The sequence below is a fragment of the Neodiprion fabricii genome, chromosome 7 (assembly GCF_021155785.1).
Source record: "Neodiprion fabricii isolate iyNeoFabr1 chromosome 7, iyNeoFabr1.1, whole genome shotgun sequence".
Classification (NCBI taxonomy): Eukaryota; Metazoa; Arthropoda; class Insecta; order Hymenoptera; family Diprionidae; genus Neodiprion; species Neodiprion fabricii.
The window spans coordinates 5,995,172-6,018,232 of record NC_060245.1 but is presented as its reverse complement, the minus strand read 5'-3'; the positions used below and the strand labels follow the sequence as shown (position 1 = coordinate 6,018,232).

At 39.7% G+C, this 23,061-nt stretch overlaps 1 protein-coding gene across 13 annotated transcripts in view; it reads left to right on the top strand.

Moving 5' to 3' along the window:
• Positions 1-22,121, top strand: part of LOC124185974 (leucine-rich repeat-containing protein 24-like) — a 126,022-nt gene extending 103,901 nt beyond the window's left edge. For all 13 annotated transcript variants that reach the window (XM_046577244.1, XM_046577250.1, XM_046577246.1 and 10 more), the window contains 2 exons: positions 16,114-17,315; positions 18,773-22,121. In XM_046577244.1, coding sequence (XP_046433200.1) covers positions 16,327-17,315; positions 18,773-19,889 — 2,106 coding nt within the window. In that variant the 5' untranslated portion in view covers positions 16,114-16,326 and the 3' untranslated portion in view covers positions 19,890-22,121. The remainder of the gene's footprint in view (positions 1-16,113; positions 17,316-18,772) is intronic.
• Positions 22,122-23,061: the final 940 nt, after the last annotated feature.

Genomic DNA, 23,061 nt, shown 5'->3' with positions numbered 1-23,061 from the left:
AGCTCCCTCAAAGCTAACAAGTTTTCGTTTATGCAGTGAGAGAATTTTTTAGTTCCAGTTACCGCTCAGTCCTCAACTATTTTCATTTTTTACCATAATCGAAAAATATAGTTCTAGGTAGAAAATGAAAATTAGTTTTATAGCTGTCACCAGAAAGTCTAGCATCCGTTACTATTCTTTCTTTTTACGATCACTGTTGCTATATTTTCTTGCAACTGTTGCGAAAATTTAATGCTTGCGCAAAAATAAATTGACGTTAAAGCCTTGTTTAACTAAAAAAGTAGGATGAACCTCACAAACTGATTTTGCGTTGCAATAACCAAAACAGGATCGACGATAGCGCAAAATGGTTACGCGTAGCTCGTTTTTCGTAATTCCAAAAATATTCAAACAGTTTTTCTTAACGATACCTGTTTTACTGAATTTTTCTCAGTGTGACTTGTAATCTTTGGGAAAATTTCTTTTACGCTCTACACTCGAGGCGCAGGGATCGCACAAATTTGGATAAAAATGGTTTATGTACACACACATACTCACACGCGTATGTATACAAGGAACTCGCCGTGTGGCGTTAATAAAAATATTTCGTTTTTATATATGGATAAAACACCTACCTCAGTGGAATGGTGCCACATTTGAGAATATAAATGTACCCAAGTCGTTCTCGAAACACTTCGCGATATGGAAAAATGCTTTGAGGGGATATCCGACGAAAGAATACCAGCGTAATACACACGGTGGGAAATTCCAGAAACAATTGTTTGAATGGCCGATGTTACGCACGTGCGTAACTGTTTCGAAGAATAACGCAAACCGTAACGAAATTACTTTTCTTGGGTATCAAGCAGAGGATCTTAAAATAGTTGGTCCGTATTTTCTCTTTTTTCTTTTCGCTTACAATTGAGCCAAAGATATGTAGCAAACCTGCCAAATTAAAAACTATAGCAATCTCTTCTAATCCACGTGTCACGAAATGTGTGAAATTCAGCTGCGAATCGGAAGGAAATATGGACAGCCACATTGTTTTAGGTTTTTCTCTGGGATTTATAGATGAGTAAAACTTTTTTCTTACTCTCAATTTTTATGCAAAGATCCAATAATTGATTAGTGTCGGTTAACTTTTTTATTGATTGAAAATTCGTCAATATTTTACTCTCTTATAAGAGATTTTAAATGGTGCACAAATTTTGGAGATACGTTAAAAAGTTTAGGTTTTTCCAGTCTAGCTTGACTTGTAAAATTGCGGAATTATAATATTAAAAGTGATGCATTTTTTGTCGGACGAAATAGTCTTCAAATGTAGAGACTAAAATTTTACTGTACAAGAAATCATTACATTTTTACAACCTCCGTCAAAGTGCTGATCACGAATTTTTAACCTTTGATGAATCTTTTACTTGTAAACTATTCTTTGCTAGTTACGAATCTATTATGTACGTAACTTAGTCTATCTAACACCCAGAACGTATTAGCTAATCTCTTATAAAGATTTCAGTTTTAAAAAAATCACAAATGTTTTCCTCTTAACAGTTGTTTTGCCTTTTTTCTTTTATTCGTTGCGTTTCCTCCCTTACTTTTTCCAGTCGTGAAAGTCTTTTCTGAACTAGTGTATTCCGATATTTGGTCGTTTCTATCTTATTTTTTTGATAGATACGTGCAGACGGTACAATTACGGAAATGAAATGCTCGCAATGGTGAGTCACATTTTTTGCGGTCTTCGCTGAATTCTAAAAGATCATATCAGCTGATTGTGCGGAGTACATATGGATCTTTCCATAAATATATACCACATTGAAAGATATTGCTATGGACGTAAGTTGAAGTCTGAATTTTCTCCCTTTGTGTGCAAGGTTCGCAAAAGGCACGCCTTCAGACGGTATAATAATTCACGGTTGAGTTATTGAAACGATATTGATAGATGGATAGATATATGTGTGAACCTATATGAAACGATTGCGTTTTATACATCCATATCTCGCTGTATGGAAAAATATAACCAACGTTTTCTTTCAAGACGTTACTGCCAGTGGTGATCAATAATGGATCGTGAAAGAAAAAGTGTCAAAAGTTTCATCCATCGTGATGAACGTTTGATAGTTGCATCGTAAATTTTTTCTCGTCATTTCTTCGCCAAAAAGACCTTTACTGCCTCTGTATATTTACAAAATGGTAATATGCATGTTCGTGCATAACTCGAGAAGGAAAGATTAAAAAAATTCTGCACAATTTACCGTCTAACTTCTAGTTTCACGCATTCTTTTTCATCTCACGCCCCAACGGAACGGACTTCTGAACTTATCAATATTTAACACCTCGACTCTGACTGTCAGCTTGCACCCACTTCAGATTACAGTCTATTCTCTCTTTCATTCTCCCGCTCTATGTATTATTTATTGTTCTCTGCACGTACAGCATCTGCAGAATATCCATCATCGCGCAGCTTGCGAGCATATGACTAATTACATTTTTGCACCATCGCTCCATGTTTTCCAGACAATTTTCAAGTGTCTTTTTTGTTGCTTTGGCAATTTTTTTCAAAGTTTCAACATGAAACTTCCACTCTATACGCCGATGTCAAGAATACGTTCTAAACATTATCACGTGCATTACTTTCTCAATTTCAATCCTGATAATGTTCGTTTGACTGTTGTTTTTACCATTAAATACCGCATGATATGGGCAATCTACAATATGACACACTTCGGAACCAATTTATACATGACGATAATTCCCCTACACTGTTCTGAAAAAGTAAGTATTAGACGGTAGTAAACTTCGCACTAGATCGAATTCGGAAATCGAAGACATCCATCATGTTCCTCCCGTCCAATCCTATCGCTCATCCCCGCCGCGGGATGAAACTGATGTCCCGTTTTTATTGCGGGCACGTTAACCGTTCGACGCTGTCAGTTAAGGCACCAGGAAAAGAGCGTTATCAGAAATTATGTGGTAAACAAGACTGCGATCAATGCCACCTTCGGGCAAACACATCGGCAGATAATGAACGCGTATCTTTTTTCACCTTATTTCTACAGTCACTGCCCTCAGAATCGCTCCTGTAGCTGAAGTTTTTGATCGATGAAACTAATTATAAATCTAAAATGAATTTATGAAGGTAAAAAGCTAAATAAAATGCAGCACGTTTCCAAGTAAACACCGTAGGGTGATGAGTTGCCTACCACTAAGGGGAACAAATATTGGTAATACAGACCACCGAGTTATCGGTAGGTAGGGCGTTTCAAGTTAAATTATGCAAATTATCGAAAGCAGTTGTTTCGTTGTTTATAACACTGGTCAACAAAATTTTGTAACAAAGTGCTGGCTAATTTTTAAATATCTGTCTAACCTCACTGTTAAACCATATTTATTTTGATTCGATCAGGTCTAGTTTTTTGTGTTACAGCTACTGCCAGTGAAATTGAACTGTATACAATAAATAAAAAAACATCCTGAATCATAAAAGGTAAGTCAAAACAATAAAGATTGAATTTTAGCTGTAGTAGCTGTAACGCAAAAACTAGACCTGATCGAATCAAAAACAAATATGGTTTCATAATGAGAGTAGATAGGTACTTCAAAATTGGTAAGCACCTTCCTTGTTATAAAATTTTGCTAACCAGTATACTGTGACAATATATATAACCCAATTTTTGTTTAACAAAACTGTATTTTTGAATATACTAAAAACATATGATATCACAACAAAACTATTCATATGGAAAATATTCTAACATGAATTCGATTATACTAAACCTTGCTTCTAACATAATCAGTTGAAAGTTTCTATGTTACACATGAAAAGTAAATTTTTTTTAACTAGTGTAACCCACACTGAAGCGTTCAGTGATCGCGTTCCGGCATCACGTTAAAGTGTCACTCGGTAGGTCTGTTTTACCGATATTTGTCCTCCTCAATAATAGGCAACCCAACACAGCAATATTCGGCTGCAACTTTACAGTTTCGTACCGTCACGAAAGCAGCTCTTCTTTGACAATGAATCGGTAAATTAGACAAGACTTCTTGTATGGGGTGGGAAATTACCCTTGATACAATACATCCGGGTACTTACAGGGTCGAAGTACTCCATAGCAAATGAGCGACCCCCTTGTGAAGAAGAAATATCCGCGAGAGTGAGTTGAGGCAGGACTACGTGGTGAGTACGCGGCGGGAAGGAAGTGGCCTAGTTCATTCGTTCCGTCTTGCTCTTTTTCTGGATCATATATCACAGTTCCCATTTGTAGTCCCGCAGAAGGAATTCTCATTCCGTGGAGAACGCCATTAGTCGGGCACGGAGTGCTACGTGAGAAAATTTTGTGACGAATAAGATGGTGGCCGAGGAACGAAGGCGAGGACGAGGGTGAGGTTAAGGGCGAACAGTGCGAGTCCAAGGAACTAAGAGGTCTCCGATACACGGTGGAAGCGTACTAAATCAGAAGTTATTTTCATCCTGCGAAACCCGTCGATAAAGTGCAGGTGAAGGAAAAGGCGACCGAGGACGGACAATTTACTTCCCTCTTACAGCGAGGACCATATACCAAAACGAATTCCTGTTAATGCATGAAAGCGAGAATCAGAAGGAAAAAAAACCAGTGCCAATGGATGTGGAAAATTTGTCGCGTGGATAAAATTTTTATACGTAATCATCGCTGCTTGGATCCAGTATCAAATTCATTATACAATTTTCGAAACACCAGCGTAAATTTTCGGCATCCGGAGAGACACAAGATAAATGGAACTGTCGTAAGGAAAAGTAGAAACAAGTGCTTTCGAATAAATGGGATTGGTTTCCGTGCAAGAATCCAATAGCGATTCTTTTTATTCCTTAACGTTTCGGCACTTGATGAAGAGGTCCTCCTTGGAAGTAGTAAAAAAAAAAAATAAAATCAAATAAAAAAAGAAACTGAAACCTTTTATCAGATATTGGTAAGGATAAATGGGATCGTGAGATAGTAACATGAATGTTCATAACGCTATACGTAAGAGCAAAGGGAATCGTGTAATATTATATCATCAAAACGTAGACATCGCTTTTATATGCCGGTTGTGGACGTATTGCTTATTCGTCTAGACTGACACCTCGCAAAAAAAAAAGAAGAAACGAGTCGATGTGCATACTGTTTTTCATCCGAAAACCGAATTGGATTTTTGATAAAAGAATAAACTCTGTTCAATCTGAATCAGAAGCTAGAAATAGAGAGAGAAAAAAAATGACAAACAATCATCTCCGGATGGATAAAAACAGATTCTTGCGAATACGGTATAAAAACAAATATTCATCAGCAATTACATTTGTGCGGAACAATTATATGCTACGGTTTAAGATTTTTTAAATATTTCTTGGACAATTTGCGGGGATCTGATCAAAATGAGACTAAGAATATCAGAATCGTGTGAAAAATAACACCGTATGATCCTTGTGATTTTACAACCTTTTCAGCATATTATCTTGATATGAATTTATTCAGATTCATTTCTATAATAATAATATATAAATAACATTGTTGGAGATTTTTGAAACGTTTTCTTTCACTTCTCCTAAGTTTTGATCAAAACGTTCGGACACAAGTACCTTTATAAAGGTAGAACGGGATGCTGTAAATATAGACATTATGACTAACCCAGACTATGCCATTGTGGTCGACCATGCAGGCCAATAAAAAAGCGTCAGTCAACATCTATATAATAAAGTTACGATTCTCAGTCGTATTAAATTTATCACACACCATGTCTCTAAGGACGCAGGGTCTGATTCTCGCTATGACGGTATTAATTCATGGCCTTGTCAGAAGTACTTACACACATCGTAACCACACAAGTTTACGTAAACAATGTTGTACAATACATCACCATTTTCTGTTCTTCTCACACATAATGATCTGGTAACGATTTATGTACACACACAGGAGATTCCAAGAGCATACGGAGTACAGACACTTGGGAGTCGTTACCCTACTGAAAAGAGCTGACAAGCACTACTGTTCACAATACGTTCCAGAGATATGATACATATACGATTCGTGTCAGCGAGTCTGTAAACCGTATTTTCTCACTGGCAACTGCGACTACGTAGAAATCTTCAACATAACCACTACCTCAGTCATTTCCGTGCAACTGAGGATAACTCACGATGTCAAACGGTACCCAAAGTTTTGATCGATCAAGCATAACCGAAAACTCAAGTTATCACTTGTACCGAATTAGCTTAATTGAGGTTAAATATTGTGCTGACTTGCGTATCTATATTGGTGTGTATTAGAGACAACCGGAGCTTACGGCACTTGAGCTTGATAGATCAGAATTTCAGGTACTGTACGATTCGAACCCAACAAAGTTGTACGCACTCTTGATAGTCCTGCTTCATGTTATAACTTTCTCCTTGTTGGTTATGACCCAAGCTTTTTAGCCGAGACCCTGCTAAGAATCCGACACCGAAGTAGGTACGAGATCCTCGTACAATGTGAAGACAGTCGTGAACGGGATGACGGGCCATTTGTCCTCGGATATTATGGGGGGATGGTTGGAGGGCTGAGAACTGGCACGCGACATCATTGTGCGACGGTGTATGCAATCGCGCTCCTGCCAAAGGGAAATAGAACTGCAGCCGACGCGACACGACGCCCGTTGACCAAAATGGGAAACGGGTATATGGTTGGATGGATCTGTTCGGATGAAGGGCCAGAGAGAGAGAGAGAAAGAGAGAGAGAGACAGAGAATGTGGATATAACCGAAATCTCCGACCGTGGCATCTGTCCTATAATGGTGCCTTACAAAGGCGTGGACCCCGCCATTCAACCAGGGCAATGTACAATGGCGCCACGTGTGTCGACGGTTTCCTCACGTGGGGCTGGTGTATTATACCTGTCGGCAAGGGATAGCTGCTCTTCTCACCCTAAGACGAAACTCGCTGCGTGGTGCCGCGTTGTCCGAGTGGCCATAACCGTTGTAACGAAGGAGAAGAGATATTGGAAGAGTAGAATTTAAGTAGGATGAGTGTACCATTTTTTGGTCAGCTATGCACCGTGTCTGGCCGTGAATTGGTGATTTTATGGCCATATCCATTACGTGTAAGCGAGTGAAGGAATGGTCACAAATGGCACAAGAGTGTTGAGTCAACTTTGATCTTTGTAAACCTTTGATTTCCAATCAATGTGGTGGTTAAAAGTGGTGTATTAGTTCACTGTGGAAGGTGGCCAAAGTCCAGATAACCGTCGTAACGAATGCGGGGAGACATAAAAAGTATAAAATTTAAGCAGGATCGATGCACCATTTTTGGTGGGTTAAATACCGTGTGTGACCATAAATTGAATTTTACCCTATTCCAGCGGTTTGAAATGAAACCTCGATATTTAGGCTCTTATTCGCGATTTCAGTTCAAATTTTTATTTTACTCATTTTGTTCTTCTTTGTTTTTTATGAGAATTTCTGGAAATTAAAAATGTAATAATATGATGAAAACTGAATGTGAGACCTCCTCGCAATGAAATTACCAAAAAGGTATCGATTTTCAACTGTAAAATATCGTTAATGAAATTAAGACGATCTGAAATTTGAAATAACTATCTTTTCTAAAAGTACGTCGTTACGTTAAATGGTTCAATCACAGGTATTTTTGTATAATTACGTTTTGTATAATACCGTTTTCTCTACTTTCGCCCCAGGAACGATGCAAAAATTTATGAACGGAGTTGGCGAATAACGGTAGAATGTGAGAGACGGAGAAAAAAATTGATGAAAACTGATGAGATTGTGAGAAAAAAAGTGTATACATATACAAAGAACCTGCTCCAGAGTTACAGATAATAAACCAAGGAAAATAACTTAAAAGCCAAGTTCGCGGAATATGACATATTGGAGTTCTTGGCTTGAATTTCAATGAGACAGGCTATTGAGGATATCCCCTTGAACTCGCAGTGCTAAATTTAAATTAGCGAGGTCGATTCAGCTGATTTAACCTACCGAATAACTTTTACGCTTGGCGCTAAATCTTAGCTGGAATTTCCGCCATATACAAACCGTTTATCGTGAGAGCGATATTTCATGCGCTGACTAAAGTGGAAATGGAGGGGTGAGTTGGGTTGCAGGGTAAAGTTTTACGAGGATCGACGGAAACTCTGACAGTCATTTGTTTGCGAGTCAAACCTATAAAGCGAAAAGCTAGGGGTGGCGGGCAGAAACGGCGCGTGTTCCTTTTCGGAAGGGATGAAAAAAGAAGGAGGAAAAAAGAAATTGGCCAGCACTGTATCGGGTGCCATTATCCCCTCCCCGCGCCGGTTAATCAATAAACACGATTGGTTATTTTATGGTCCACCAGAGAGAGAATTATACCGAGGAATTACTCGAAGATAGAAATTTTCTCATTTCCTTATTTCCGTATTCTTCAACCCCTCGCGGATCTTCGGCCGGCGACGCCGGCGGAACTAATTGATTCAAATTGGCATTTTTATTCCCAGTAAATAATAGCTCGGTTCAAATCCTACCAGAAAACGACGATCAGGCGAAACTCGAGTATAACAGAACTTTGTCAAAGAGCAAAGGAGGCGAAGCTAAGAGTTTGAACCGCTCGGTTTTGTCTGCCCGTTCTTCCGGATCAATGGACGGAACTCAAAGCGTTCTACGCATTGTGGCCAGAATATTGAAAAAAAATTTCAGGACTTCCTGAGAAATCACTTTAATGTTCAGTTCCAGTTTTACTCGAAATCCCATTCATAAATCTTATGCAATTTGCTCAGACGGTGTTTCTTTCGCGACAATAACATTAATTATTTAGAATCAATCAAATTCTTATAGGATAGATAGAGCTACTTACCAATAAATTTATGAGAACTTGACTGAAAATAAGTCGTAGTTTTTTTACTTTGAATTTATTAAATACTTCGTGAAAATTGAATACCAGTTCAATTTTTTTTACATCCCTCAAATAAAAACGCTACAGTTTTCACACTGACTGCAAAAATGTGTGAAATTACTTGGTTGATGTAAAGAATAAAATTACCTGTTGGAGAAATTCCAAGTCTGAAGGCCACAAATATTTTCACTCGTTATTTCTCCACATTGTGAACAGACAGCTTTTTGATCCAGAGAAAAACGAACAAGTGACAAATTTTTCTTTTAAAATTGCACGGATTGAAAAGTTATCTGATTATTTAAGAGAAATGTTTTGAATTTTGAACTATCAAAACCACCAATTTTCAAATTCAAAGCAAAGTAGAATAACATGACTTTGTGACATTACAACAATATTTATATTTCTATTATTTCGGGCAGAATTTAGAAATTGAAATATTGCTGCAATATTTCTGCAACTTTTTAGAAATATCGTAGCAATGTTTCTGTAATATTGCAAGCCGTGCGTATGACAAGTCGCAGCTGTAAGAAATGAGATTAAAACTGTAACATAAGCTTGGAAACTTCTACACAATACTTGGTACACCGAGACCAATTTCACTTGAGACGATTGATGCAAAATTCTAGTAAAATAGATTTCGTTATAGTAACGTTTTAAACATTCTTGTAATCACAAAAAAATATTGAAAAAATAACGATTTACTGTGATTCTAATTGTTAATAGTAAATTTTCTGGTCATTGCAACGTTAAATCTGATTGTTTGATTTACGAAATTCTTTTAGTTGAACAGGGTTAGTTTAGCATTAGTTAATTTTTGCTCCTACAAAAAATCATCCCAATAGCGATACATGCTAGATTTTCCGGCTACGTGAATCGAAAAAAAATTAATCATCATTTTAGGTAAGGAAAAAAAACTGGAATTGTTGATTGATAGAAGAACCACAATGTCAAATTTTCATATACGCGAAAACCTTATTCGTAGAATTTAAAAATGTGGAAAGTTCAAGTACAGAAAATTGAAAATATAGTAAGTCGAAGTAGAGGAAGACCAAATAGAGAAAGGTCAAAACATGATACGTTCTAACAGCTCTACAATTTGACATTCTATGTTCTAAGCTTTCTAATCTTTCTAAATTCTATGAATTAACTTTCTCCTTTTTTAAAAACTCGATATGGTAACCCTTCAGTTTTTTTGGTCTTTCTATAATTTCACTCCCACCCATCATTTTGTACCCAGAGGTACGTATTTCTCGATTCTGGTAAAAAGTGAAAACAGAATGTGAGACATTAACCACTGCTATAAATTTCTCTCGGTGTAGTTTCGCGACGAGATTCTATTCGCACAGTTTCTGTTTCGTTGGTTCGTCGAATGCGTTGAAAATTTAAGTAAGATCGAGTAAAATCCGAGCGGCCATATCGCACTCCGCCTTACTTTCACGCATTGTGGAGGCGAGCATCGGCGCTGCTGCCGTTTAGAGGCTTCGACGAGAAGAGATTTGAAAGAAAAATGAAGAAAAAGAGAAAAGTGAAATGGAATAAAAAATACACCCCGGCAATAATATTACATCACTCCTCTCAAGTGGAGTCGCAATCTCATTTTGCTTACGTCCCTCTCAGCGTCGGCAAGTCGATTCGAGGCGAGCCAAGGTTTAGGGGATGTTAGGTTAGGTTAGTCTGCCGACTGAGGGAAGCCGGGAAGCCAGGGGGAAGCTCAGATAAGCGGGCAGGAAACTTGGAGCTTTCCATGCAACTCGCGTAAGAACCGCGCGCTTCGAGCTCTAACATACAGGACGGGTTGGGTTGGACTCGTTGCTGTGCCTGGGATCTGGAATCGTGTCTTGGAGGTTTTTTTTTTTTTTTTTCTACGAAACGGCAAACCCACTGTATACAAACGAGATTTTAAACCGACGATGAGCTGCTGATAAACTGATCGAGAGGGGATGTACTCGACAGGGGGAGGAGGGGGGTAGATCAAAGAGAATCCTCTTTTCACTCCCAGCGATTATTCCTGTTCTCAAAAACGCAGATTCTTCCCACTGAAAGCTCTTTATACGACAGCTTTTTCACCGTCGGATACTCGACGATCATTATATGAGATCCACGAAATACATCTTCGGCTGTCGGCTTCGATTTGTCATTGACTGTTCTTGTTCTCAGAGATGAAAGGATGTATTATATCATCGGATTGAATGGTGAAAAAAGTGGGTGAATTTTGAAAACTTATAACTCGTCAACCAATCGTTGGATTCGATTCGCGTTTGTTTCGTTCAACAGTGGGTAGTTCAAAATTCGTTTGTAAATATTTTTTTTTTCTTCTACAGGCATGTAAGACGAATCATTGCTATGGACAATAACGTCGAGCATTTCACTCGGTGACATGTTTCTGCTGTGTCCACGATATCTCGAAAATGGCTTCACCGTTTTACTTGAAATTCAGAAACAGTATTCCTGGATAGTTTATTCTCATAAATTTTTGTAGTGGATTTGAATTTTAATATAGAACGATTGGCGTTTTGGTAAAAAAAATAAAGACGAAACTTTCGGTTCGTGGCAAAGACGATAAACAATATGAGAAAAATCTCTTTAAAATTGAAGTAAACGGGTTTCAGCCGTTTTTACGATATCGTGGAGAGCTCAAAACCTGTCGATGAACGAAATTTTCAACCTTATTGTCTATAATAATGCTTCCTATCAATTTATTGTAATGAAAACAATATTCAAATGAAGCTCAATCTACGTCCATTTGAATAAGTCAGACTTTATTAGAATTGAAGGATTGATTCTCAACGTACAAATTCTCAAAATTCGCCCAAATCTTCAATCGTCTCATTTGCTGACCAAAAATAAGCGCTTTCAACATCCTTTCAACTGTTTGCGACGATATTTCATTTGGATTAGTATTGGAACATTAAATTTGATCAAATCAAGCGTGTACTTGTCAAGCAGAGGTTATACTCAGACTTTGACTTAGAATCTTCCAATTGCACCACTCAATGACTTCGTAAGTCATCATATCTTGTAATTCTTGTTCTGAGACCATCGTTCAAACAGCATCGTGTCAAAATAAAACAATTCTTCGTTGATGCAAAATCTTTAAATGTAAATGCACATCTAAATTCAATTTTATTCAAAGTTACTATTATTCAAGTCTGAAAAAAAAACATGCCTGACAGGACCGAATCTGCTGAAATATAGACTACAAAATCAAAAGTAGTAACTCTGACGTCTGTTCTTCGACAGTGTTGTTAGTGTATCAGGAGAATGCCCGATGATCTATCGACTTCGCACCAGTTTCAATTTGTGATAGAACATCAGCCGTGAGATTGTATTTCCATATGAAATGATAAATTTCCTTCATAAATTGGCCGATGTAATCTAGGCGACGAATTTTCACTGACGGTGAACTCCTTCTCGGCTTTTATTCATTCGAGTAAAAGTTATGAATTTATGGTCCGTGAAGCTCGTAAATCGTCGTCATTCTGCATGTCGAGAGTGTTGGATAGTCGTGCAAGCAGAGTGGCAATAGCCTGACTCCATTTCGAGTGCCACGTAAAAACGGATTGGTTTCATGACAATTTTACATATCGACCGTACATTTTCTGGTAGGCTGCCAGCAAATTTTTTTTCGATCAACGTTCATTCAAGTCCACTTTCATTATTTTATATCAGCTATTCCGATGCAAGACTCTTGTGTTCAATAATCCAGGCTGCCAATGACGAAACAATTTAAAAATGGTCAGGGACGACTTGGCGGCTAGATTCAGCTGCGGATCATGAATTTCACATAGACAGTGACTAGAATCCAATGGAATGAACCTGAACTGGATTGTGCCTCCTTCACGTATTGGTATAACATACTTATAATATCCAACGATTTATCCCGTCTTGGAATCAAACTGTTTAGTTGTTTTAGAGATTCATTGAAAGTTGTCCGACCCATCATTGCGCGTGAACTTTTCACTTACGCTTCCATTGTCGAATACATTGTAATTTTTATGGTAGTACTCCGCGTCACTGAACCATTAAAACTATTATAATTACGTTCAACGAGTTACCTGATCAGTTAAAAATTGAAGAGTCATGTGTACGAAGCATAATTGTGACTTGATTACATTTACCAATCTTCGCCTCTAGTCGATCAGTAACAGAACATTGGTGTTCTGTTTCAACTCATGGAAATACAAAGCCCCGAGTATTTCATATTGCCAATTATTATCGGAATCGACAATTTTCTCAAGCTTCTTGAGCAACGTGTCCATTCTTCTAACCGAGACCATTTTTCCCAATCATTAACAATTATCACCAACTCGAGAAAAACTGAATCAACTTCGCAGACTGAGAATTTCACAAAAGAATGTCTGCCTACAGTTCCGAAGCACGAAAGATAAAACTTTTATATACTCACCAATTACTGGATCTTTGTGCGATTCACCGCGTTGATTTTTTGTTCATCCTAAGAGCACTTTTCTCACGCAAGCTGCTGCTTTAACATTTTATCCTCCAAGCGGTTCCAAGGTGGCTGAAAAAAAAACCGAATATAAGGTGAAATGGAACCAGAAGAAGATGAGCAGGCTCACTCGTGCATGTTGCAAGTAAAGCACATGCTGCGAGCCGAGAGACGCGGAGACTGCTATGAAATTCATTGACCCTGGGGTCCCTCATTCAACGGTGCGGGAAACCTTTATTCTTTAAAGAAAAAAAAAAGAAAAAACGCCCGCCAGACTTGATAGGCTTTTCTGCTCAACCTGACGCGAGCTACGTCTGACGCCAGCCAGAATCTCCGAGTACAATGTGACAGCTAATATTAGACTTTGGCTCGATGTTGGCCCGTCTTTGCGCTTGCATGTAAAAATCCGGAAAAAACAGGAACGAGAAACAGAGGAAACGTCGACTTGGTCTTTCATTTTAGACCGGAGCTTGCTTAGAAAAAAAACGCTTGATCGTCGTCCTTGAAAAAACAAATTCTAGGTATGTAGATGACTGCCTGATATTTGCCAAAAATTGCCTACTATTCGCTGTCAAAAGAAACAATCAGGTCTTGAACATTTTTATAAGTTGACATGTTGTTGGGACACTACAAGTCTGATAGTTCTGCTGTACGACGTTCGAAAATGTTGACATTTTGTCAACTGGTTTCACTCACAAGAATCAGTAAAGTCTTTGTCAACTTGTGACGAAACATTCGTGGATTAGGACGTCCATACACTGGGTAACAAAATAATTTTAAATGGAACACGAAAGACCGACATTCGAACACGAGCGAATTCCCAGATCTCAGCGTGATCCGTCAGCAGAGTTGTGGCCTTAAAAGCACTAGTTCACCCCCTCCCCAAAAAGCTTCGACCGAAAATGCTCGGAAAGCGTTAATTGAAAGTAAAGATTTATAGGCACGGTGTGGATTGGATTTTAAATAGGGCTGTCACACGCAGGGTCACGATGTTTATGTATTATAGGTGTACATATATGTACCTATGCGTATATTACATGCTCTGACACAGGAAATTTCACGTGAAACTGATACAGGCCAAGAAATCGAATAATTCAAATTCTAATGAATTGTTCCAGATTTTTCTGATGTCGAATCCAATTTGCCCAACAGTTAATACGGTGATTTTATCGAATCTATACTTCATAATGTTTTTTTAAAACTTCTTTCCATGTGCACAAGATGAATTTGTAGAAGTAACCGCACTCCCATATGATTATCGATAAGAAAATTAGATTTAGGCACGTGAAATTCAGGTCCTAGTATTTTTTTTTCATCGCATAACATAAAGAGACCATTTCGAGAGGTGAGTTTTCACTCTGAACTGATTGTGAGTCCCCTTAGTCGGTGAAATGATTTCGCACTTAATTCTACTTTACCGAGGAAAAACAGCGCGTGTCATTAATCACAGAGAGTTGTAAAAGAAGATTTAGTGTGCGGTTATCCGAACCGAGATAGACGATCGGCAGTCGGTCGCCTACAGAGATATTATGACCGGAAATAACGGCGGTCCGTCCACAGCGTAGATGTAAGCAGAGACAAAATACCGTGTTCGGGTGACGTAGAGGACAGTGCAAGGGATATACGTAGGAAGAGTATCGGGGATCAAAGCCTCGATCGTAATGACAGTGATGGCCACGTTTACCCCGTATCATATCATCAACGGCCCCGAAGAAAATCCCCTTTTCACTTTTAGGAAGATAAATTTTTTTTTTTTTTTTTCGATTTCATTTATCTTTTACTCTTTTTTTGCACCCGAATCGATAAACACGTATACCGCATAAGTGCATGTTTGAGAGTGAGAGGAAAGTTTGGGGAGGCTGGTCTGTCAAAAATCGATGCTTTTTACTAGTCGTATAAAGTTGGGCACCGAGTATTTATGACATTTTTATACTCATTAGCTATGAAGATCTCTTTGACTATATAAACGCAAGCTTTGATGTCGATGGTTCACTTAGAATCGCTTCAAAATTGTTAAATATCTGTTAGATTTGTTCGATTTCACTTTGCGATGTTCAGAAGACTATTTTTCTACAAATTCACTGAAGCTTTTTTGGAATATTTCACTGAATATTTCACCGGGAATTTACCATGATCAACAAATGACAATATTGAATTGATTATAATGAGAACAGAAAATTTGAGTCACTAACCTTTAAAGAAATACTGTTTTGAACGAAATGTGCAGTCATTGGAGAATGGAATCGAAGGAATCTACATGATTTTTAACAATTTCAAAATGTTTCAAAATGAAGTGCTAATATTTGGTCTTGTCTTTAAAGATTTTCGCAGTTGATGAATACGATAATTTGATAATAGATGCACTGATAGAAATTTCTAGTTGTGATTATTCAATTATTTCAACTGTTTACTATAACTGAGTAACAGAATTTTGCGTGAAAAATAGAAGTGACTTTTGTAGCCGTGGCCAAAAACTCTAGTATGTCTTGCCATCATTGCTGTTCATGGTCACTTGTTCTACATGCTTTTGAAACTATTACCACAAATAGTCGCTGAAGGAATACAGTCAACCAAACAAACGGATTTAAGTGCTGCAATAACCAGACAATGTATTATCTTCAATTATAATAGTATCACAATGTAGTTCCAACAGCATTCGAACATTTTACTAAAATTTTTCAGTAATCATGAGAAATTAAATTATTTTCGCGTGATTATTTCCAGCTAAAATTGATACAAGGTACCGACTTTTGAGCAACTAACCTCCTTGACGACAAAACTATTCGTACATCTAACATTTCCTTCTTAATCTCTGTTCCAGAATCAGTTCATCACAGATGCCCACCCTCATCTTCGTCTAATGGCCCGTCAAACTCACCAACACCACGGCGGTGCCTTGGCAAAACGACATTCTAGAACCCGGTCAAAGAGATAGAAGGCTCAGTCAGCGAAGGGTCGTGGCGACCCGGGAACACCGACTGCCAAAACCTTGGTGCCTGCAGGCGTCTGTCCGGACAACGATCGATGATAAAAGATGCTCGATTCGACGAGAGGATCGCACCGGGTCCGGTGGTGGTGGCGAGGAGTACTTCTGGGCTCGGTACTCTGGCTGACGACGTTCGCCGAAGGCTGCCCATCGATGTGTGTATGCAAGTGGAAGGGTGGCAAGGAGTGGGTCGAGTGCGCGAAGCGTGGTCTGATCGGTCTGCCGCAGGGTGCCGGAGAGGGAACGCAGGTACTGGACCTGGCGGATAACCACCTGGTGAGCCTGCCACCGCAGTGCTTCCAGGCGCTGGGTTTGACCAACCTGCAGAGGCTCTACCTGTCCAGGTCAAAGATCAGCCACCTGGCCGAGACGGCGTTTATGGGACTGACGGGACTGGTGGAGCTAGACCTCTCTGGGAACCAGATCGGTCAGGTACCCTCGGAGACCTTTCCATCGTACGCGGGCCTCATGAGGCTTATCCTGAACGGAAACCCCATCAGGGAGGTGCGCCGTAAGGCCTTTCACCCCTTGGTCCACCTTACGGTACTAGAGATGAGCGAGTGCCGGCTCGAGGCCGTCGAGCAAAACGCCTTCTTTGGACTCGGTGCCCTCGAATGGCTCAGGCTCGACGGAAATCGGCTAACCCACGTCCCAGAGATGACGCTTCCACTCGGTGGCAGCCTCCGCGGACTCACCCTGCACAACAACCCCTGGATGTGCGACTGCAAGCTCAGACCCATGCAAGCCTGGCTGCAGCAGTCAGCGCCAGCCGCTCCACAGGAGGCTGAACCCACTTGCGAGGCCCCAACTAGGTTACATGGGAAGCAGATCAAGACCGTCAAGGTCAACGACCTAGCATGCCTGCCGAAAGTCAATGTCAAGGAACAGGTCGAGGTGTACGAGGGTGCTAATCTCACCTTGCGCTGCGACGTTCACGCTGTTCCATCCGCCAAGGTGACGTGGTGGTTCAACGGCGTGCCTTACGAACCTCAGAATGAGAACGACACCTACGCCGCTTCCGCTCCAGCGCTTACCAGGTGAGCTTGCCATTTTTTTGTTTTAGCGTTCATTTTTTGTCTATCCACCACATGTCACGTGCGTTTCAAAAAATTTTATGCGAGCTAAACGGCGAGGCTAAAAATCTCAGATCAAAACTTCAGATCGTTACAGAGGTCGTGCATCAATTTTATAAATCTTTTTTTTCTCTGGTACATTATAAGTTTTGACAATTTCAAACAATTTGTAGTTGATGTTTGTTTTTTAGTAAGGTTTCAAGTACGCTGGTAATTCAATTTTACTTCACAAGGCACTATCCTCTTCAGAAAACATGTTATTTACGCTCAAGTGCGGGAATCCACAAATGAAAATTCAATACGGAAAACACCGTCAATTTCCGAGACTTTGAGGCGAGTTGCTAAAAAATGTATCGTTATTTTATACGCTACTTGGACCAAAATAAAAGGTACGAAGTTACCCGCAATGAAATGGAAATCGCATGTCTTATGAATGGAACGGGACTTTGCGAAGTGAAAGTAGACTAATTGTGTACCATGAACCTAACGACTACCATTTGGCTTCGATGAAAAATAACTATTTATGGTAAAGTGTCGTTTTCGATGTGCAAATTTTTAGTGCTTGCGAGAAAATTTGATACTTCCATTCTGTAAGACCCTTCCTATCTTTTGCTACATAATGGTCCCTATAAAAGGTTTCACGAATACGTAACGAAGTCACTACAATGCTAAGCTGAAGTGCTTGATCAAAATGAATGCCAATACTGAAACGGACATGCTTCTGAAAAGTGATGTAAATTATAAGACTGAACACCGTACAAACTCGCGTTTTTTTTTTCTAATCATTTTTCGCTACATGAGAATTTCTTCATTCAAATTGAGTCTAGAATCAACATGAGGATAATCCCACGTAAAATCAGCGAGAGTATAAGGTACTGAATATGCAGATGTCCTTCCGGAGTTTTAGATTACTTTGCTCTTTAATTTCATGACATAATTCAAAAAATCAATTACTTTCACGTGGTTGGGCAGCAGGTGGTGTCCAAATTTAATCCTGTTGGCGTTGCCTTTTTGTAACCTACGAAATTTCTATTAGGACTAAGGAGGGTCCGCACGTCCTCCGAAAATGATGCGAAGATTCTCTTTAAGAAAAGAATCTTTTGTGTATCACTTTCAATAAGAACAAATTTACGTCAAAGTTCCATGAATTTCAGGAAGATCGTTCCCGAGTAAATTCAACTCAAAACTCATTGTGTTCATCCAGTCCTTTGAAACTTTCACAAGTTCAAAAACAAAAATTTTTTTCTTCTATTTCCGCAGTAACTTTACGATACTCGTTATAGTCAATGTGATTTTCCCGCAAACATTATCAACTGCATTTTCAGTAATCAATATTCTTTCAATAGTCTAATCATTTTTCCCCGATAAATAAATGTTTCAAGATTGCACTCAGTGAAAATTCGTAACGTTTCAAATTTCAGGTACTACTACAGGGAGCGCGGTCACACGAACAAAAGCAACACCCTGCACCTCCAGGGAGTAGAACAATCGGACGAAGGAACGTTCACCTGCGTCGCGGAGAACAGCGCTGGCTCAGCGGAGGCCAACCTCTCGCTTCGAGTGCTGATGCGCGAGCGAGGAACAATCGAGCCACCGTTCGACCAGCCGAGCACAGGCTACGTGGCTGCGGTGGCGGCTGGAGCGCTGATCGGTACGCTGTTCGCGCTTGGCTGCGTGATCGGCAGCGTGCTATTCTGCACGAAGCGTCGGCAGGACCGCAAACGGAGCGCGAAGTCGCTGGTGACGCAGGGCGGCAAGGGCATAACGCCGGTGGTAAAGGAGAGCGCTACCTTACCGCGCAAGGAGCTGAGTTTCGAGCGGCAACAGCAGGTGCTGTACGGCGAGCGGGAGCTGAGTGGCAGGAGCGGAACGCTGGAACGGCGCGAGCCAGTGGAGGGGGCATACCGAAGCCCTGCGGCAAAGTACCTCACGGAGCCTGACCTGATAAACGAGGTGCCGGAGGCTACGGAGGGCTACGGCATCTACCAGCAGCAACGGAGCGAGCGCCAAATGCTCGAGTACGACCCTCGGTACTGCCTGCAACCCGAGCTGCCGCAGATCGGGTACCTCGGCACCGACGGATACCCCGTCGACTTTGGCCTGCCGAAAATATCCTTCGCCAGCACACTCCCTCGACGCCTCCATCCTCCCCAGGGAACCGCCGCCGCTCCCCAAGCGCGCTACTCGAGGGAAGCCGAGTTCCTCGCCAGGTCGACGCCCTACGACGCCGTCATCCCGAGGAGCGACGCACGCTACACCGCCGAGGGCTATCCCTACCCACCTCACCCGCCACTCAAGCAGCTGCAGATCCCTGCCTCACCGACCACGCCAGCTGTCCTCCCGGATGTTCCGTTCATACCCTCGCCACCGGCCGCGTATCGCGGAGAACCTACGCCTATGTCGCCGCGGTCGCTTCTGGGCAAGACCGCCAGGGAAGCCGCTGCAGCTGTTGCCGCCAGGGCAGAGGGCGCTCATCGCGCACCTGAACACTCGGAAAGCCCCGACGAGGGATACGTCGGGGAAACTGTGGACGTCTGAAACGACGAGGGAACGACGGAACGAAACGGAAACGAAACGGAGCTGATTGCGAAGCGTTGAGCGGATCGCGACACTCTGCAATAAATGATAATCGTTCGTGTAGACGTGTCATGTTCGACGAGTACGATGTGAATAATATCATCGATAATCAACTTTATATATATATATATATAATATAATTGAATTTGAAGAAATAAATGAAAAAGGGGATCTCTCTAGTGTATTTTGCAGAAAAACCCCGTGTTAACAAAAACGCGCACCCATGAATAGTGTATATTGCAATGAAAACGTAATTTATAAACTGTCTAGGTATAAATACATGTAAACATATGAGACAAAAGATCTGGATTTATGGAATTGGACGTTCAGTGCTCAATATATTGTATAATAATTATCATTTAAAACATCAGTGCATTTTGAGGGATGAACAATTATCAGTCGTCCGTGTGAATGTTTTCTTTTTTTTTTTTTTCTCAATCACTGAGACACAAATTTATTCCTCGGTTAAATAGCAATCTTTTCTTACACCGTATTCGTGTTAAAATAAAAAAATGTTAATCCCAACTGACGATGAGTGATGAATATTATGCTCAAGACAATTAGTGCGTTAGTAATCTTATATTATAGGAAATCACTTCGATGAGTGTATCTATACGAAAATTAATGACTCAGTTCCGAGTCGTGTTAATAATATACCTGTATATCAAGATAGAAAAATTCTCATAGTGAAAATGTGTAAGATCACCGGTGATTTGACGCAGGTACCATTCCGGTAAAATGGAACCTCCGAGGTGAAAACTCAAAGAAGCTCAGTGCGTGAGAGAGTGATAATGTGATCACGAAAATTATGATATATCCACGCAATGTTTTTTTTTTTTTTTTTCATTTTCTTTGAATTCAAATACCTGAAGCAATAGACACAATTTCGGCCATGATGGCATTATAATATGCGTCGTACGTCGATTGTAAGAGAGAGTGCATGAAACGATTATAGTGTAATAGATTTTTCACGACATTTGCACGATCAGCCAATGAACAATAATAATTGAACTGATTGATTTTAATCGAGTGAGAATCCGGAGAACGTAATTTGTGTAACAGGAAAGTGAATATTGTATGTTTTCGGCATTGAACAGGAAACTGAGACATTGTGTAAAATCACAACTTTACTCGTGGAACGTGCTTCTCAGGTCTGTTTCACGGTTGATCAGTTTCTCTTCCTTGTAAGGAAGCCTCGCCTCTGTTGAACGTTACGTTACACTTACGGAGGAAAGTGAAACTGCACGACGACTTCCTGATGGGAATAAGTTTCGTCGAGAGTTACGGGCCTTGGACAAGGCGTAACTTTTTATTGGATACGCTAACGGAACGGGTGCGAAAGCTAGTGTACAAATCTATATCATCGAAAAATGTTCGGCCAGTAACAAGAAGAAAAGAAAACTGGAGGAAAGAATGAGGAGGATGAACAAGTGCAGCGAACTAAAACCTAAAAATTAACAAAGTAAAAAAGATGAAATTTTGATACATGTATCTAGAGACGAACGCCTATCCAAAGAAAGTGTTTTTTACCCTTATTATTACCCAGCCTAGTGAATTGTAAAAATGATACGTGAAAAAGCAGAGAATAAAAAAAAACTCTAACCATAATATAATAATATATCCTGTATAGCTGTGCGCAGACGAGAAATCTATTGGAAAACCTCTTTAGGTCGTATATATTATAAATATTATAAATACATAAATATATTATGTTATATACACACATAGGATCATTTGTAGACTTGACTCAATGGTAAGTTTTGACCGTGTTCTACAGGGTATAATAGGCACCGAAAAATAAGAGTTTTATTAATGTGTGTAGGTGTGTATGATTAGTCATCGGGGATAAGGAGAAAAGGAAATTGAATAATATACGAGAGTGGGGCAAAGTCGGTTTACTTATCTAACACGATTTTGTTCGACGCCCTTGGGATGTTTGCACGATTCGAACCAACTTTCGAAGAAATTATGGTTATGTGCGGTTAGCTGCATGCTGCACACGTACCACTTGATATATATGTAGCTATGTAATAATAATTCGTAACATAGAGTTTCTTTCCGACACGATTCGCTGCTAAAAAAAAAAAAGAAGAAAATAAAAACAAACAACAACAGTAAGCGAAAATTTTAGGAAAGACGAAGAGGTATAAATAATGTTGAGCCAGAGTTATACGACGAGTTCAGAACCCTTTAGGTGAAAAATTTGATGAAACTTAAAACAAATAAAAAATATTTGGATTGTAACAAATATCCCCGTGTATTCTCCACGCCCCCCTTTAAAGTAAAAATAAACTTAGCGTTGTAATAACATTTGCGTATAAATAAGCCTGTGGTAAGCGTACATAGATAATATAAAACGTAAGGATAATCATAAGGGAATTAAAATATGAGTAAGTTATTACAATGTAAGTATAAACTATACAAAAATATTCTTTTTTAAGGATGTAGGTACGTAACGGGATGATTGAAATATTCTATTGTATCACGCAAGTAAATGAAAAATACATTGTTAGAAGATAAAAACTATGGTGTTACAATTATTTAAAAAGAAAACCCCGTGCTTCGCCGCATTTTTACCATATTTCATAAAACGCGACTGCAAACATGAGGCAATACAGTTTAATTGTGTTTGAAAGAAAAAACATTGAAGGGAAAAACTTTTTCGAACGGTTAAGAGAAAGTCCGATTCTTGAGTTTGAAATAAATCTTATATATATCCTAACAAGACCCTCGTCTGTCCTCTAATGAGTCGCGACGTTTTGTTTTACTCTGCCGCGAACTTTTTTCGCCTTGATATATCTTTTTAGCCTGATTATTTCCTGTGCCCGCTGGAAACTGAACCTTCGTTAAAGAATTCAACATCGCGGAAGCTGTCTGGCATTTCATGATTCACCTTGAAAGCTCCAAGCTTATTGTTACTCAAACTCAATTCATCAATTTATTTTCTTGCCTCTTTTTATGGCATCACAGTGTGTTGAGACAATTTTTAATTGTTCAAGAATATCAATTGGCTTTGGGCAGATCGAAAAAAACTTCATTACTCGAACTGCCATCGTACGCGTTTGCTTCCTGCTAAAATTTAATATTAATCTTGATTGTTTTCCTCAAAGGTTTGGAAAAATTTGTCATACCT